The 15425-nt window shown below is 45.4% G+C and overlaps 1 protein-coding gene across 1 annotated transcript in view; it reads right to left on the bottom strand.

The window, feature by feature from the left end:
• DNAH1 (dynein axonemal heavy chain 1) overlaps window positions 1-14247 on the bottom strand; it is a 67630-nt gene extending 53383 nt beyond the window's left edge. The window contains exons 1-13 of the mRNA XM_030956580.1: window positions 14118-14247; window positions 13490-13562; window positions 10844-11018; window positions 10185-10341; window positions 9524-9656; window positions 8430-8591; window positions 7659-7911; window positions 5634-5791; window positions 4604-4815; window positions 3071-3366; window positions 1929-2079; window positions 1125-1318; window positions 36-261 (exon numbers count right to left, since the gene is read on the bottom strand). Of these exons, the coding sequence (XP_030812440.1) occupies window positions 36-261; window positions 1125-1318; window positions 1929-2079; window positions 3071-3366; window positions 4604-4815; window positions 5634-5791; window positions 7659-7911; window positions 8430-8591; window positions 9524-9656; window positions 10185-10341; window positions 10844-11018; window positions 13490-13562; window positions 14118-14228 (2301 nt within the window). The 5' untranslated portion in view covers window positions 14229-14247. The remainder of the gene's footprint in view (window positions 1-35; window positions 262-1124; window positions 1319-1928; window positions 2080-3070; window positions 3367-4603; window positions 4816-5633; window positions 5792-7658; window positions 7912-8429; window positions 8592-9523; window positions 9657-10184; window positions 10342-10843; window positions 11019-13489; window positions 13563-14117) is intronic.
• Window positions 14248-15425: the final 1178 nt, after the last annotated feature.

Here is a 15425-nt window from a genome sequence, read left to right as displayed (position 1 = left end):
CAGAGACAGATAATACATTGAACCAGTTAACTTACTTTCTGCACCTGTGCATGGAGAGTTTTAGCCAGCATGTCCAGCATGGCAGTGGCAAGGGCTTTGTGTTTATCAGACAGACTAAGCCTAATATGTTCTATCTTGACTTGAAAGGGGCCAATGATAATAGAACTAGGTAGAAGGTGGTCCAGGGTCTCCTTTTCAGACAAATATGTGTCTACTATCTTTGTCACCTCCTGAGTAGGTGGAAATTGCTCTTCATAGTCTCTGTAAATGAAAACACCAACAAAATATGGCTGTGTAGACCTTAAGAATATTTGTGCATCCAGGCTATGTGTCCACTCAAAGGATCAAGACATGAAATTAATAAGGCATACATTGACACAATAGGGGCAGAGTGGAATAAGAGCACAGTTATTCTAGCTGCAGAAAAGGAGTAGAAAAAAGAGATGAAAGAGGAAATATGGCAAGAAGAGAGGGAGGACAAAATAAATGCACTAGTGTAAACAGGGCAAGATCAGGAGGCACTTCAGGGGAGGGTAGGCATTTCAGTGTATTCTGGGGAGAGACAGGAATTTGTCAGATGGGATTTGTAAATTGATTAAGCTGGAATAAGAAAAAAGAAAAGGGCTTCATTCTCACTGTTTGGAGAAAATATAAGACCTAAACAGAAGTCCATTATAGTAACAAAGGCTAAAGAACAGGCTAGGTGGAAAGAGTTTTGGCAATGAAAACAATGAGGTTGAAAAAAAAGAAAACATTACTTTCTACAGAATGCTATCAGCCTTAGCAGACACTATAGGAAGGAGGTCAGAGTCAAGTATGCTAACTGGATTCTCAAACAGGATGATTCATTTTAGGGCCATTAATATCTCCAATTACACTGACGAGCATGACAGGAATGTGACTGCTGTCAGAGGCAGGAAGAAATTCCCAGTGCCACCACCAATGTCCTCTAAAAGCATGGACTGTCACCCATGACTGAAGGCAGCCTCTGACAGGGGCCTGATCTCACATCTGAGGCACGTGGTCTCAGAACAGCCCCACACTCTCACATCAGCACATCCACACAACAGCTTCCACAAAGCCTTGTCATTGGGGTCACAGGGGTTTTGTCAGAAGCCACTTACTTTAGGAAGTACTTGATGTCATTGTTATTTATCTCTAAGAACTTCTCGTATTTCTTGCCGTAGGCTTGGAGAGGGATCCGAGTCTTTTGAATGGCAGAGCGCAGAGCCTCACGTAGCTCTTCTACTTTTGGTTCTTGCAAACCCACTGATTCCAGCATGGGGGTGCCTGGGATTTCCATGTTCTCCAACACATACTGCAAGAGGAAGGGGAGAGGTCTTTCAGGACAAACAGAGCTAACTGTGCCTCCTCAGGTGAAGGGCAAGGCAATCCCTGGTGGCACCTTCAGGAACTCTCGCAGTCCACATTTCTACATTGTGTCAGGAATTGTTTGATCAGTTTTATGTGCCCTCCTCCCCAAAGAGTGAGGATCTAGGGAGACAGGGCTTTCACAGTAGCAGACAGAAGGATGCATATGCAGAAGGGACTTGCATCAAACAGAACTGGAAAGAGTGCTATTTCCTTTACGAAGGAAAGACTCCTTTATGAGTCTGCTTTTACCAGCCACCACACACTCAGGGCAACCAGAGTGTCCGTGTATCCACAGAACCTGCAGCACCAAAGCAGAAACAACCACCAGACAAAAGAGCTACAAGGCTGGGGAGACTGAAGAAATCCTGTCAGAATAGAACTGCATTAGCACAGTGCTGTGCCCAGAGTAATTTAACTGAATTCCCAAGAACCCACTTGTGCACTTCCCTCCCTCCCTCCCTCCCTCCCTCAGTACAAGCTCAGGGGTGTCTGTGCTGAGCTGCAATGCACTGGCATGTGCACAGCTGTATCCCTGGTGATGCAGAAGTGTTCACCTGCTCCAGCTGTGGGATGATGTGGGTCGCCAGGATCCCGTTGTCAAACAGAGAAATGAGAGATGTCTCAACGCTCTCCACAGAGGGGCTGAAGAGGACACCACTGATGTCTAGCTCAATGTCTGTTACAAAGAGAGGATTCCTTTGAGACCTGTGGTGGGAAGAGATAAGAAAGAACAGGGATGCTTTTTGAGAATATGATACACAACTGTATTGCTGTGGTACTGATACTGAAATGCCTCCTGGACAGGAAAGGAAAGCAGAGGAGAAGAGGACTGTCTCATGCAGATGAAGATATAAAACACTGTGTTCTCAATTTAACAGTAAAGACACTGAGAACTCTTTTTAATCAAAGGTGAAGGAACCATCAATCATGACATATCAGGATCCCCAAAAGTCATAACCTTATCTGGAGAATTGGAGCTGCTTTACAGAAAAACTGGAGGTGTTTTTCAAATTCAGTATCTAAATTATACTCCTAAAAAGCACCTTCTGGAAGTTATACTAGTATTTCTAATCTTGCATGTGACCAGCCTAGCTCAGGATTAGCTGAAGTCAGTGTCAAGACTTCCACTGATTTAAAAGTAAGAGGTCTCATGTGAGTGGCAGAGGTTTTTTTTTCTTTTCTTCTGGTTTTCCATTTATAAATGTTCCTTCTTTAATACCACAAAAAGTAAAAATCCAGTGGAATAAAATTTTAGGCACTGTGATAACCTAAATTTGGTATTCTTTAGAGATCCCAGGCCAGATTCCAATTCTGAGGTTTCATCTAAGAATGGAATTAAGCAGCCATGCTCCTGGTATTCTTCCTGGCATCCAAAAAAAATTAGCATTAACAGTTTGCTCCCCCAAGAATGGTGGAGGTGACTGATCTTTAAAAAACAGTACATCAGAACAGCAGACTTTGGTTCTGACGGGCTGCTCCATATCACTAACTGCAGCTGGAAAGCTGTGCTAACAGAGCAGCCAGCTCTGTGTCCTTCTTCCATACTCCAGTGAACATGTCAGGTGGAGGATTAGGGAAAACTGCCCAGCTTAAAGGCCCCACACAGAGCAAAGCTTGCTTGCAGAGCAGTAGTTAAAAAAACAACAACACTGCACTTTTCTGCTCTTTCTATCCCTTATTTTTCTTTCTTTCTTACACATAGGGACTGTTGGTGATGTCAGGTCCCCATTCCATGTCCTCTGAGCAGTCCAGGACACTCTGGCAAGCATCCAGCACAAACTGGGTGAAGCTGATGAGCGAGTTCTGCACCAGGTAGCGCAGAGAGTCCTGGAGCATGAACCTGATGCGCTCCATCAGCTTACACAGCTTGGAGCTCTGGTAGGCATCCCAGTCACTCTCCTCCAGGTTGAACCATTTGCCTGCATCTTCAAGGCTGCTCTTAATCGCAGTCTTTATGGAATCGATCCAAGTACCCTTGAGAAACTCCTGAACCTAGGGCAAAGAAAAGAGCAAGCTGAGTAATCCTCTGAGGGCTGATGGGAAAGCAGTATGGCAAGGTGAGCTACTAACAGGGGCTGTTGGAGCTGTCTCTGCTGTGAAAGGAAACTCTTCTCTCAGAGCTGTGGTAGCTAAAAGCAGCTCTCAACCTCCCCCCCACACATATGATATCTGAACCTGGTCATATATCTCCTGCACTGATAAAAGACCTACAAGAAGAAAGACTGATATTAAAAAGTGGGAGTGCTCTATTCTCTGTTTTGCTCGCCGTTTCCTTCCTCTTTATATTCTATAGAGTGGCATCCCTGGAGCTGCCTGTGTCAGGGTCCCTCACAAAAAGTTGTGTAGACAGTGTGATGAGCATGGAAAGGACAGAATGTTGTCTTCTCTTGACAAGTGAGAAGAGCAGAAGAAACCAAGGGCAGCAGCAGTTTGCAGTATTTTAATTTATTAAAATACCACCAAGTGTCACTTCTGCTCCACAGGCAGCTTGCTGTTTGTATGTACTAAAAGAACCTTAGTCACTGAGTGGATGACAACACTGCCTAGCTGAAACAGCACAGGACTGGGAAGGACCAGCACATTCTCTGCCACTGATTTAGTGTGCAACCCTGTGCAAGTTACTCCATGTGACCACATCCAGGGTGCAATGTGCTGCCCTTAGTCAGAGGACATGAAGATCCTCTGGTGGGAATTACCACAGAGCTGCAAATTTTTGTCCTACTCTCTCTACTGGCATTGCAAACATAGTAATTTAATTAAGTATATAAAGAACATAGAGTGTAGAAAAGCATTATCCCTATGAGTGTTTCAGGAGGAATCAAGGATCTTGTGCCTTGCAGCTGGACAGATGGGGAAATAATGAAAAAGAAACAAAAGGAAAAAAAATTAAAAAGAAACCTGAGTGCCAACCAGGACTCCTATCTGTGTATAAACCAGGTGGAGGAAAGAAGGGCTGCAGCCCTTTATGGCCACCTGTTTAACACACTAAGAGCATGGTCAGCATTGGCTGATCCTAACCAGGGCACCATGACTCTTTCAGCCCATTCTCCCCATATCCCAATAAATTTGACAGGCACATGCAAATTCCTCCCTGCACCAAACATGATGTTTCCTTTGACAGCTCATCAGTTTCCAGAAGATCAATCTGCAGCTGCTGCATCTGTCTAATGCATACTGACAGCATTGCTGCCTGCTCCATGTGTTCATCCCTCACACCTCCTCTGCTCACCTGAGTGAAGGCCTGAGTCTGGATCTCTTCAAATTCCTCCAGAGAGACAAGTTTGGTTACAGTTGTGTTAAACAGAGACAGGACAGCTGCCTTGTTGCACTCATCTTGTACCTGTGCAAGGAGATGGATGGCTTCTGGCCTGGTCAGGAGTGAGAGGAAGTTGAATTCTCTCTGTCGTTTATGGAAAGGATAGTCTGGGACAGGAACGATCCCTAGCACCAAAGAAAGAAATAATGTCATTTTCTACAACAGCCATTTCAGCTTCTGTTTTTAGAGTACAGGTCCCTTTGGGAAGCACTTGTGAAAAGGACTCTGCCCTAATGCACAGGCCTTATCATGCAGCAGCTTCAGCAGAGGGCTGGATGAAAGAGGGAGTCTGCTGTGCTGCAGAGACCTTCTGCAGCCTCCCATTAGGGGCTGAGGTGCTGTCTTGGTGCCTGACCTTCCCAAGGCTTTGGCTCATGAAGTCCCCATGTGATAGAACACTGGAATTTGAGAAACTTCCTGCTGAGGCTCCAAGGCACAGTTGAGTCATCTCATCTGTGAGAGGCCACTTGTGAAGCACCTCAAGGCCTCCCTGCTTTTGAAAGATTGAAGTGCACAAAATATGCTCCCCTCCCAACCCCCCCCCCCCACCCTTATCTTTTAGTGGGGCCATTTTCCTCCTGTTAGGGACTCTGAAGGAGCCTGAGCCCTCTTCCACACCTGAGGCATTTCCCAGCTGGGCACAGCAAAGGCAAGGCAGTCAGCCCTAGCACAGTGGTAAGCCAATTACACTGCCAAACATTTGGTGCCATTAAGGGTACACTTGCAGAATTACTGCAGCTTAGCTGATGAGTTCTAATTATACTGAGGGAACATGAGCATGGAAACATACCCTAAAAAAGAGGAGACATACTCAAAAGTCTCACATAATCTCTTGTTGCTGCCCCTTGGAACTCTAATCATTACCATGAACCTGAGAGTTCCTACAACCAACCACGAATCCTATCAAAGACAAGAATGCAAACTGCTTCACTGCGTCCCCTACCTTTCTCTGGTGCTTCCTTCTGCTCTTTGTCTGGAAGGGTAACAAAAGAAAACATCTCTGGTTTGGAAGCGACGACTCTGTCAAAGCTGATCATGTTCATGGTGTGTTTATAGTCTAATTTCACTTCTTTCTCCAGGGTGCTTATTTGGTCTAACATGCTGTTGTTGCAAGACACAGAAACACTGAGAACCCATGGCATTTGAGCATGTGTATGTCTGTAGCTTCACTGCAAATTCCACCCCTCTCTCCTTCCCTCCCAAATGTGCTAACCCAGAAGCCCCCCTACCACTCAACACATCAGGAGAATTGTGCAGACAATGAAGCAGCCAGCAAAGGTATCAACTGGACTTTTAATGACAGAGGCACGCAGGGAGTGAGGACTAGGACTGTAGCCTCTGTAAGTGTCTTTTCAGTTCAAAGCAACATCTTCACTGGGTAGAAACATTACAGAGAGAAGGAGAAATAACCACCAACTAAAGAAAGTAGCTGGCAGTTCTGGAAAAGTTGGGCTATCCAAGCTGGCCTCCCATTTGCCTCCTGTTGTCCATTTCCTCAGCCAGAACACTCACATAAGTGCTGAAACCCTGCTCCATTTGCCTTAGGAAATCATCATCCTTTACCTCGAGCAGGCAGAGTACTTTTCTTTATCCCTGTAGTTCTGCTCACAGAGACTAATTGCTCTCCTACTTTCCAGTTCAGGCTGGCAGACCATGCAGCTCCTCACACCTTCCTATTTCTGAGCAAGGCAATCAGTCACGGCTGATTCCCAGCAACACCATCAGTGGCTCATGATTCATCAGCCCAGGGACATTAAAATGCCTCCCCAATATGAACTGCATCACAAAGAGATACTCCATTATATTCAGGTGGAGATCTCCTGTTCTGTTTGCCTTCCCCTGTGCAGATCTTCCTTTGAATTGTTTAGCAGCTGTTAATAGGTAGAAGGATCACCAGCAGACAACAGCCAGGTCTCTGGAGACAACGGGTGGTCTGCAGATCAGTACAACAATGACTGATCTGTTCCTCAAAAGCACAGGGGGACAGCAAGGTCAGCCATCCCATTTTTGTCAACTTTCTTGCTGTTGAAGGCCACTTAACTGCAGGGGTAAGCATGGCTTGGTGGGTCTGCATATGGAAACTCCTTCAGCTGGAAACACTGAGAGCCCACCCATCCTGTACAGGTGTCCCCTGGGGCTGCTCTGCCTCCTTCTGATGCCACTCTGGGCAACTGAGTGGCGTGCTCATGCACAGAACAGAAGGCAGGTGAGACCCATGGTCTGTGAGTTGGCTGCTCAGGACCTGCCTCTACAGACACTCGTTTTGTAGCCCTATGAAGTCCCACAATGTTTATGGATGGAAGGCTGAGTCCCCAGACAAGTATATGATGTTTTACTCTTGGGACCCAGGACATTCCTCTGGCTGCCCTGGGTGACTTCAGATCCTGGCAAGGGGCTCAGAGACCTTGGCACAGGGTCAAAACCACCTGTGCCTTCAATTTTACTCCATGGAAAAAATTACCAACTTTATGTGAGGATTTACAAGCTACAAGAGTTTGAGTAGAATAATAGTTAATTTATCACAGGGTGAAAAGGCAGAATTCTGGGGTTTTAGAATGGGAGTTCAAGAAGCAAGATGGAAGAATCTAGGTGTGTCCTGTCCTTCTTCTCCTTCTTCTTGTCCTCCATCTTCTGCTAAGATGGTGACACTTTTTGGTTGGTTTAGAGTAGAAACACACTGTCTAACATAGGTGATAGATATTGAAAAATTATTGTAAATAAAGTACACAGTAAATAGTTTTTAGTATAAAAAGTTAACACCACCCCAAGGGTGGAGGCTGTGCCACAACCCAACCTGCTGGACAAATCTCAGCAGGTTGGAGAAAGAATGTAATAAATAAGAAAAAATAAACAACCTTGAAAAGCAGAACCAACGAATCGCGAGTTCTTCTTTGGTCGCGGGGCTGGGAAAAAAGAAACTTTCTAATACCTCAAAAGTCATCTCAACCACAAAAACCCAAAACTTTACCTCTTCTCATCCTTCATTTTGGGAGTCTGTACAGCCAAGCGCTTCATCCTCTGCAGGCTTTTCTCATTGATGGTGTCCAGCCCCTCTGTGGGCATGCAGTCCACGTACAGGTGGTACATGAGCAGCCCCTGCGTCCTCTTCCGCAGGCTGTCGGCGCAGGCCACGCGCTCCGCAAACACCTGCGGGTCCTCGGCCAGGAACTGCAGGCACACCCGAGGCACCCAGTACTGACATGGCAACAGTGGAGCTCTTCCTGGGAAATCAAAGCACAGCTTACCAGAGGCTGCAGGGAAAACAAAACTCAGAATGGCTTGCAGTGCTGACAGCAGCTTTTCGATGGACAGGATAATTGAGCTGCTTCTGGGAGATCAAAATGAGGGACCAAAGCTGAGGACAGCAAGATATAAGGAGCATCTCTAAACCTTTCAGGAGAAGAGTACATCATTTTAATCTGTCCACATTCCCTTTCAAAATGGCATCGACCCAGAAAGCCCAACATTTTACTTTCCTTGAAGGCAGGAAGGATGGGAGAAGGAATAAAAAGAAAGGTGTCTACAAAGGGAAAACCTCAAATGGGATCAAATTAAGATGTGGAGTTCTCTTCCCTGGAGGTTTTTTCAGATAAGTTTAACAGACACATATCAAGAGAGATAACAGTGAAAGGGATTAAATGACTTGGTGTCCTTCCCATGTCCAGCTAGGACAAGTGTGGGTAATAAACTGGCTCTCAGACTACATGACAGGTCCCAAAAGACCTTATTTGAAACACACCTTCTGGAGTTCTTCCTCCATTGATGATGGGTCTCCCTTCTTCGTCACGCACCAGACCTTTCTCATCTGTTTTATGGACCAAGTAGAGGTCTGTCTCCTTGTCATAATCCAGAACACCAACATCAATCCACTTGTAGATCAACTCCTGGCTTTTGGGGTCCTCTGAGAGAGCCAAGGATTAAAACAGGGTTAGTCCACTCTCCTGGAGTCTACAGCAAATGGACTTTCCTGATCCAAGTGGTGATGCCATTTGCTCCTTTGAATCTCAGTCAATCTCACAGAGTTTCTGCTGTGACCAATTAAATAATTAATTTAGGTCTTACAGCTTATAATTTTCAGCATTTTGCACACACCAGACAGATATGTATTTATATTGATATCAATATGGATACAGGACAGGACAGCATTATGCTGTTCATTCAACCTGAGGAGTGATCAGGTGTGGTAATCCCCAAGACAGCTGCAGACAGAACTCAGCCATCACACGCTGGCTGTCCAAGGATACACAGAGCTTATGTTTTATGCTTCAGTTTTGCAGACAGCCAAGCCTCTGGAGGCTGCTCCAGAGCTGCAGATGCCAGTTCCCAGACTTTAAAGCTACTGCAGATGTGTTAATGTGAGCTGCAGCCACAGCTGGACATCAGTACAACTGTACCTAGTAATGCCTTCCCATTGAGAAGGCTACAAATGACTGGAAAACAATGTCCACATCACTTAATTTGGCTCAGGTTTACTACTTGTATGTTCACTATAGTCTGAACTTGTCTTCTGATCCTGCACTTGCAGAGAAATGCAGGCAGAACATACTGTGCCCTAACTCCATGAAGATAGCTATGCACCAATAAAGAGAAATTCTGTCTGTGCTGACAGAAAGTCAAAAGGCAAAGGCAACTTTTACCAAAGTGCAAATGGTCCAGGGCAGGACTGGCAGTCAGTGAGAACTCTGGTCTCTGGCTCTGACTGCCTGAGCCTGACCAAAATGAGATATGGCTTTTCAGAGCTACACTCATCAGAATCTACACATTCCCTTCTGCTGAAAGGGCCTGTAACCATTAGTGTTGCCCTGCTTGAGCAGGAACTGATTCAAGTTTTACCATGTCCAAGTACATCATCTGTGGGTAAAAGTGCTTTTCCAGGCACTGGCTTTCTATCAGAAGATCCTGGCTCCAGCCCTAGTGACATCCACTCTTCTGGAGTTCGACAGTCAAATTCATCATTGTCAAATACCTAAAAAGCAAGGACATGAGGGAAATTAGGATTTACTCCAAAAACAAGAAAACACCCAATAAAAAATTTCATGAGAGGAAAACATTAACATGCAGTTCCTAAATAGGCTACAAAATATGGAAATCAGTCCAGGTGCAAAATCTGTGCTGATATTTGGCTGACAATTTTTTCCCAGGCAGCAGTATTTGTACCTCCAGCCCTTTCCTAGGGAGAACAAACCAACACCTGGAGAGGTTTCTTGCAGCAATACTGCTGACTACTGCATTCAGAAGGAAACAGGAGACACCTTTCCTTTGGACACACAAAAGCCAGTGAGAAGCGCTCTCAAGGACTATTAGTTTTGATAGAAGTTGTGGGCACCCTGCAGAAGATGCTCAGCATCTTGCAGAGACCCTTCAGTGCCCGAGCCAGCTCCAAAGCATTTCCTTGTTTTGTTGCTTGTTGTGTCAATACTGGCTAAGTGATCTCAGAAACCTCTTGTGGTATAAGCAATGAGACAGATCACAAGTACCAAACGTGCTCTCTTACCTGTAATGGGAGGTAGATGGGAAACACAGAATCTTTTGTCTCCTCAATAGGTGGCATATCATCAGGGTCATAGTGCCTTGGCATCAGCTGATTGGAGTCTATCCCCTTGCTGGCCAGGAGCTCAGCAAGGTCAAAGGTGAGATACAGCCGTCTCCTCCTGGATTACATCAGAAGAGCAAATAACCACTTCATGTGCCTATAGGCATTCCCATGCCTACAAGTCCACTTTTTCACTGTGCACCCCTATTGGTAAAAACATTTTTGGTACACATCGCATCCACATCTATTTCTTCATTTATAGCATAAAATAATTCAGTGGAAGTGACCTAGAAAGATCAGTTACTCCAATCCATAAATTATATACTGTACTACGGTAGTAATACATTATAGAGCACACACAAAACCAGAAATTAAAAAAAGAATGACAAAAAGATGACATAAACACTATTAAAAAACAATGTTTTCTTCTCGCATCCCAGTCAATTGTCTTCTGCATCCTCTGCATTTCATGCACGCCCCACTTTGGAGACTACTGCCTTACAGAATAAGGTTTTCTTAGGGATTTTTGACATGTTATGTCTTGAAAGCAAAAGCCAACACTCTAATCTGCTGTGTCCATTCCACAGTGATGTGCCTCTAGCTACCTTCTGGTTACTTACCTCTCTACTTCAACCTTCCGAGGGTTTTGCCCTGGAACACGTTTGAAAGGCATCTGCACTTTGGGCTTAAACGATTGTTCAGGGAAATCTGACTCAGCAAGGATCTCAGTGGATGGTCCAACCATTTGATTCTCCATGAGACCTTTAAAGTTTGCGGGCAGCTTGAATTTTGTGACTAAGAAACAAAGAGAGACACATCTGAAACCACCAGGCATCACTTTGCCTTACATTCACACACAAAGGAGGACTCTGCTGTCTACTGGGTTGTCTGCAGAAGTCACTTCATTAGATTTGTAAGAGAAATCAAGCAGACGTCAAATTAGAAACAGAAAGAAAGACCTTTTTTTTCCTGCTACAAGGTGTGATTATGGTTTTCCAGTATCAAAATAATGGCATAGAAGAAAACTCCACTGAGAATTACTGTCATGCAGATTTTTGGGAGCCAAGGCACTGACCTGGCTCTCAGGAGCTCTGTTTTGCTCCCAGCTTTGCTACAGACTCTCTACATGATAGTGGGCAATTACTGTCTCTAATGCACAGCTTCCATCACCCTCAGAAAGGATCCTCCTGCCTCTCTGGGGGGCCCTGAGACCAAGAGTCAGTCATAGCTGAGAGGAGCTTGGTCAAGGTGGTGAGAAAGGGTTTATGAATATTACAGGGGAAAAGAAGCTGCAGAGGTCATCTTTGTCTCCTGAAGTGCCTATTCACACCTTGGGACAAACCTCTCTCTTCTCAGCTTTTGCTCAATCAAACCACCCACTCACATCAGCAATGGTGTGAGAAAAAATTGAGTTAAACAGCCAACAATCTTACCATTTGGCCAAACGTTTTCAACAGAAATTTGGACTAAGGAAAAAGCATACATTTCCAAGAACTGGCAGAAATTAAACCATGTCATTTACCCCATAAATAAACCAAACTGTTTATATTGCTAAACAAGTTGCAAATAATAGAACAGCAGCAAACTGGGAATTTGAAGCTTAACCTAAATTAAGTAATTGCATGCAAGCTTTAAAAAGCACTATTCCCTAGACAGAGCTAAGCATTGAACTAAAAATAGATTTTAGTGGAGTGAGAGAGATTTTCCTTTGATGAACTTTCACACTCTATCAAGGAGAAATGTAAGGTTCTGGTTTGGAATTGGGTATTTTGAATGTCAAGCTTTGAACCCAATTGTTCACTGTGTTGCATGTGCTTCTGGAGTCGTGGATGTGACCCTTGATTTCAAAGCAATTGTGCAGAGCAGCCAATAATGCTAAAGCCAGACATGTTTCAGGATGGTTAGGTACAGGAAGGGTCCTCTAAGAGGTCATTCCCTTGTCCTTCTAAAATGGCCCCTGGCTCAACCCTTGTAGCTGTACGTTGTCTGCTTAGAGACTAAAGGAAATAGCCTCTAAGTGGCTCCTCTCTCTCTACTTCCCTCCCTCAGGCAGGGCAGCTAGCCTGGCATGAATGTGCTCTTAAACACTTGCATGGTCCATAAAGTAATTTTGAGGAATCCCTAAAATGCAGCTCTTTAGCCTCGTGTACATCTCTTGCTTGGGGTCTTTACAGAATGGCCCTGATTTGTATTTCTTGTCAAGGAGCACAGCTGTTCCAATTTAGTCACTTTATTGTTGCCAAATCCTGGCACCATCCATTATGGCACTTTGTGCACTATCAACTATTTATGTCAATACTTAGTGTTTCATTTGCATTTACATTTCCAACCTGATGGCTTCTTCCCCCTTGAAGAAGCAGCAGATCATAAATAGAGTTCTGTCTCCACTTGTTAAAGATGAGTCTAGCTTGTCAAGATTCACTTGAGGAAGCAGTCATTTGTCCTCACTCATGAAAATAAATGTCACATCTAAGCACAGGAGGGTGGTATATACAGTTCCCATCTTTCTCTAAAATCCTCTCACACACACACTTTCTTCCCACCCACTGCCAGTCTATGATCCATATCCCCAGGAGTGCTCTAGGGGCCAGGAGAGTGCTGGCAAACCTTCAACCATTCTCTGTTCCTATATTTGAGCATCCATGACACACGTTTTTGTAAGCAGGTGGCACCAGCAGCTCTGTACACACAGAGAGCCTTTGCATCTAGGGAGAACAATCTGCTCTGGGGTGCAGCTGGGTGCAGAATAAATAAATGAGGGAAGGCCATGATTTTGGCTATACCTAAATCCCAAATACAGCTTTCACAGGCAGGTCCCATTTTTGGGGTTGTCATGTGCTGGGCCAACAGTTTAACTTGATGATCCTTGTGGGTCCCTTCTAACTCAGAATATTCTATGATTTTCACAGGAAAAGGACACTGCTGGCTCCATACACAGTAAGAACACATGCAAATTCAGTGTTCTCCTGGCAGCAGGACCAGAACTCCCACAGCACAGTCCACCCTGAACCCTGGGGGAAGTGGATCTATCCAGGAGAAAAGGAAGCAGGGTTTTACCACCCACTCAGATCACTTTGCTGCACCTCTAAATGAAATTCACTTTTCAAGGGATATTCAAAGAGCACAGCACCATTCCTGAGCACTGAAAATGAAAGCAGAGCAGGAACACAGAGGCAGCAGCCTAACTCCCAGCATGCCCACTATAGGCGACCTGAGCAGTTAAGGCTCAGTTTCCTGCCCACCTTGCTCCCTCTCAGTGTATTTACCTTTAGGAGTGTGCTGCTCCTGCTCTGCCTGGTTCACCAAAGACTGGGACGTGTGGGGGCCACCAGAAGCACCCTGGAATGTGACGAAGTGTCAGAGCACAGTTGTGGCATAGTGTGAGTGGGGATCATTGAGGTACAGAGAGAAAGTGTGACTGTAAGACTGACTTTACCACACTTTAGGGACAACTGAGACTGTGAGTAGTGGTCAGAAAAGGCTCAGAGACACAATTACCTGAAAAGTTCAGCCAAATGCACAGGGGCTGGGTATCTCCCAGCAGCATGTGGCCTGATGTCAGCTTAGGATATTGAATGGGGGCTGATTAGGCAGCCAGTCATTAGGCTTTTACTGCCATATATCACCACAACCACAGCCTGCCCTGCCATACTGGCATCCCAAACCAGGCAATCGTGACACTGCTGTCACTGGCTACAGAGGAAGGCAGCACAACTCTGGCCAGGATGAGCCTCATGGCTTCACTTTGTAAAGATCAGGGTCTTGCACAAAGGCCTCTTTGTGCAAAGGAAGGGCTAGGACCTGGGGTGAAGCCTGTATGTGTCCACACCAGCTGTACCATCAGGCTTTTCCTTTCAGGACAGTGCTGGAGAAAGAACTGCTCTTTGCACTTACCCCCAAGCTACTGGAGGGTCCTGGAGTAGGGACATCGGCAGAAGCCCCACTGCTGGTGCTAGGTTGGCTCCTACTCAGAAAATTCCTCAATTCCTTCCTTGCTTTGTCCATCTTCTCAGGAGAACAACGCTGCGACGTAACCCTGGGCTTCCTGTGAGTGGAAAGACAGTGAGCCTGGCACACACTGTATCTTTGGCACTCCTCCACACCCTCCCACAGTGCTGGATATCCTTGACTTGCTACAATGAGTGGGTAACACGGAGGGTTCCATCCCCTGATTCCACACCATCCACAACCTGGGGGCCATCAGACTCATGTGGCTGCCTCAATGGCTCACTAATCCTGGAGAAACAGATCACTTTATTACTCCAGATGGAGTTTGGAGTGGGAAAACCAGCAGAATACACAAGAAAAGCTGCTTTCCTTAAGCAGCAGGGGCTTCCCGGATCTGTGGCAGCATTCAAAAGGCTGCCAGGAGAATTTGACTAAACTGGGACTACAAGAGAAGTACTACTTTTGCTGCACCCAAATCCCTTAAAAACCTAGTCACACTTGACTCCAGTGGGAGTAGGCTACAGCCTAGGATACCAACACAGCTACTCCCAGGTGTAAGTCTGCCTCTTTCATTTAAATAATTCATGACAGATGTTTAAGCATCACCTAACACATATTAAAATATTGCCAGAAGCTCCTCTCTTTCTCCTCCTGCAGGGGATATTTTTGCTCAGCTCACAAATAATTTCTGCTCTTCCACCTTGGGAGACTCAAGTCCAGGCAAATATCACAGCTGTACAGCTTTATTTTATAAAAACCTTTGTGCACTCAGAGATACCAATTAAGAACAGCTCTCAGACTTCTGGCAGGAGGATAATGCAACCCTTGGTTTTAGGCTTGTCTAAACACAGAGATGACTATTGTAACTAATTAAAACAGCTAAAGTGACACAAACCCCTCCAGCCTGCACATGCATGCACTGATATAATGGTGTACACATACCTGTGTAGCTTATTCCTATAAATTATGAGTCAAAGCTTTCCATGGCGTCTCTCAAAGGTACTCCAGGCCAATACAGCTAACTGATCAATTCCTGCTCAGGGCTAGACCCAGACTCCTCATCCAGCCCTACCTGACTAGTGGTTTGCCTCCTGCACCCTTGCTAGGACCTTTCTTAGGTAGCCAAGCCTCTGCAGCAGGAGTCTTCCAGCTTTCCACAGCTAAGTTCTGGAAAGACCTTGCCTGGTCTAGACGGCCACAGCTGGCACAGTACTTGTCTGGAGTCTCATCCTGACCTGGAGACAACGCCATCAT

The sequence above is a fragment of the Camarhynchus parvulus genome, chromosome 12 (genome assembly GCF_901933205.1).
Source record: "Camarhynchus parvulus chromosome 12, STF_HiC, whole genome shotgun sequence".
Taxonomy (NCBI): domain Eukaryota; kingdom Metazoa; phylum Chordata; class Aves; order Passeriformes; family Thraupidae; genus Camarhynchus; species Camarhynchus parvulus.
This window is presented reverse-complemented; position numbering and strand designations above follow the sequence as displayed.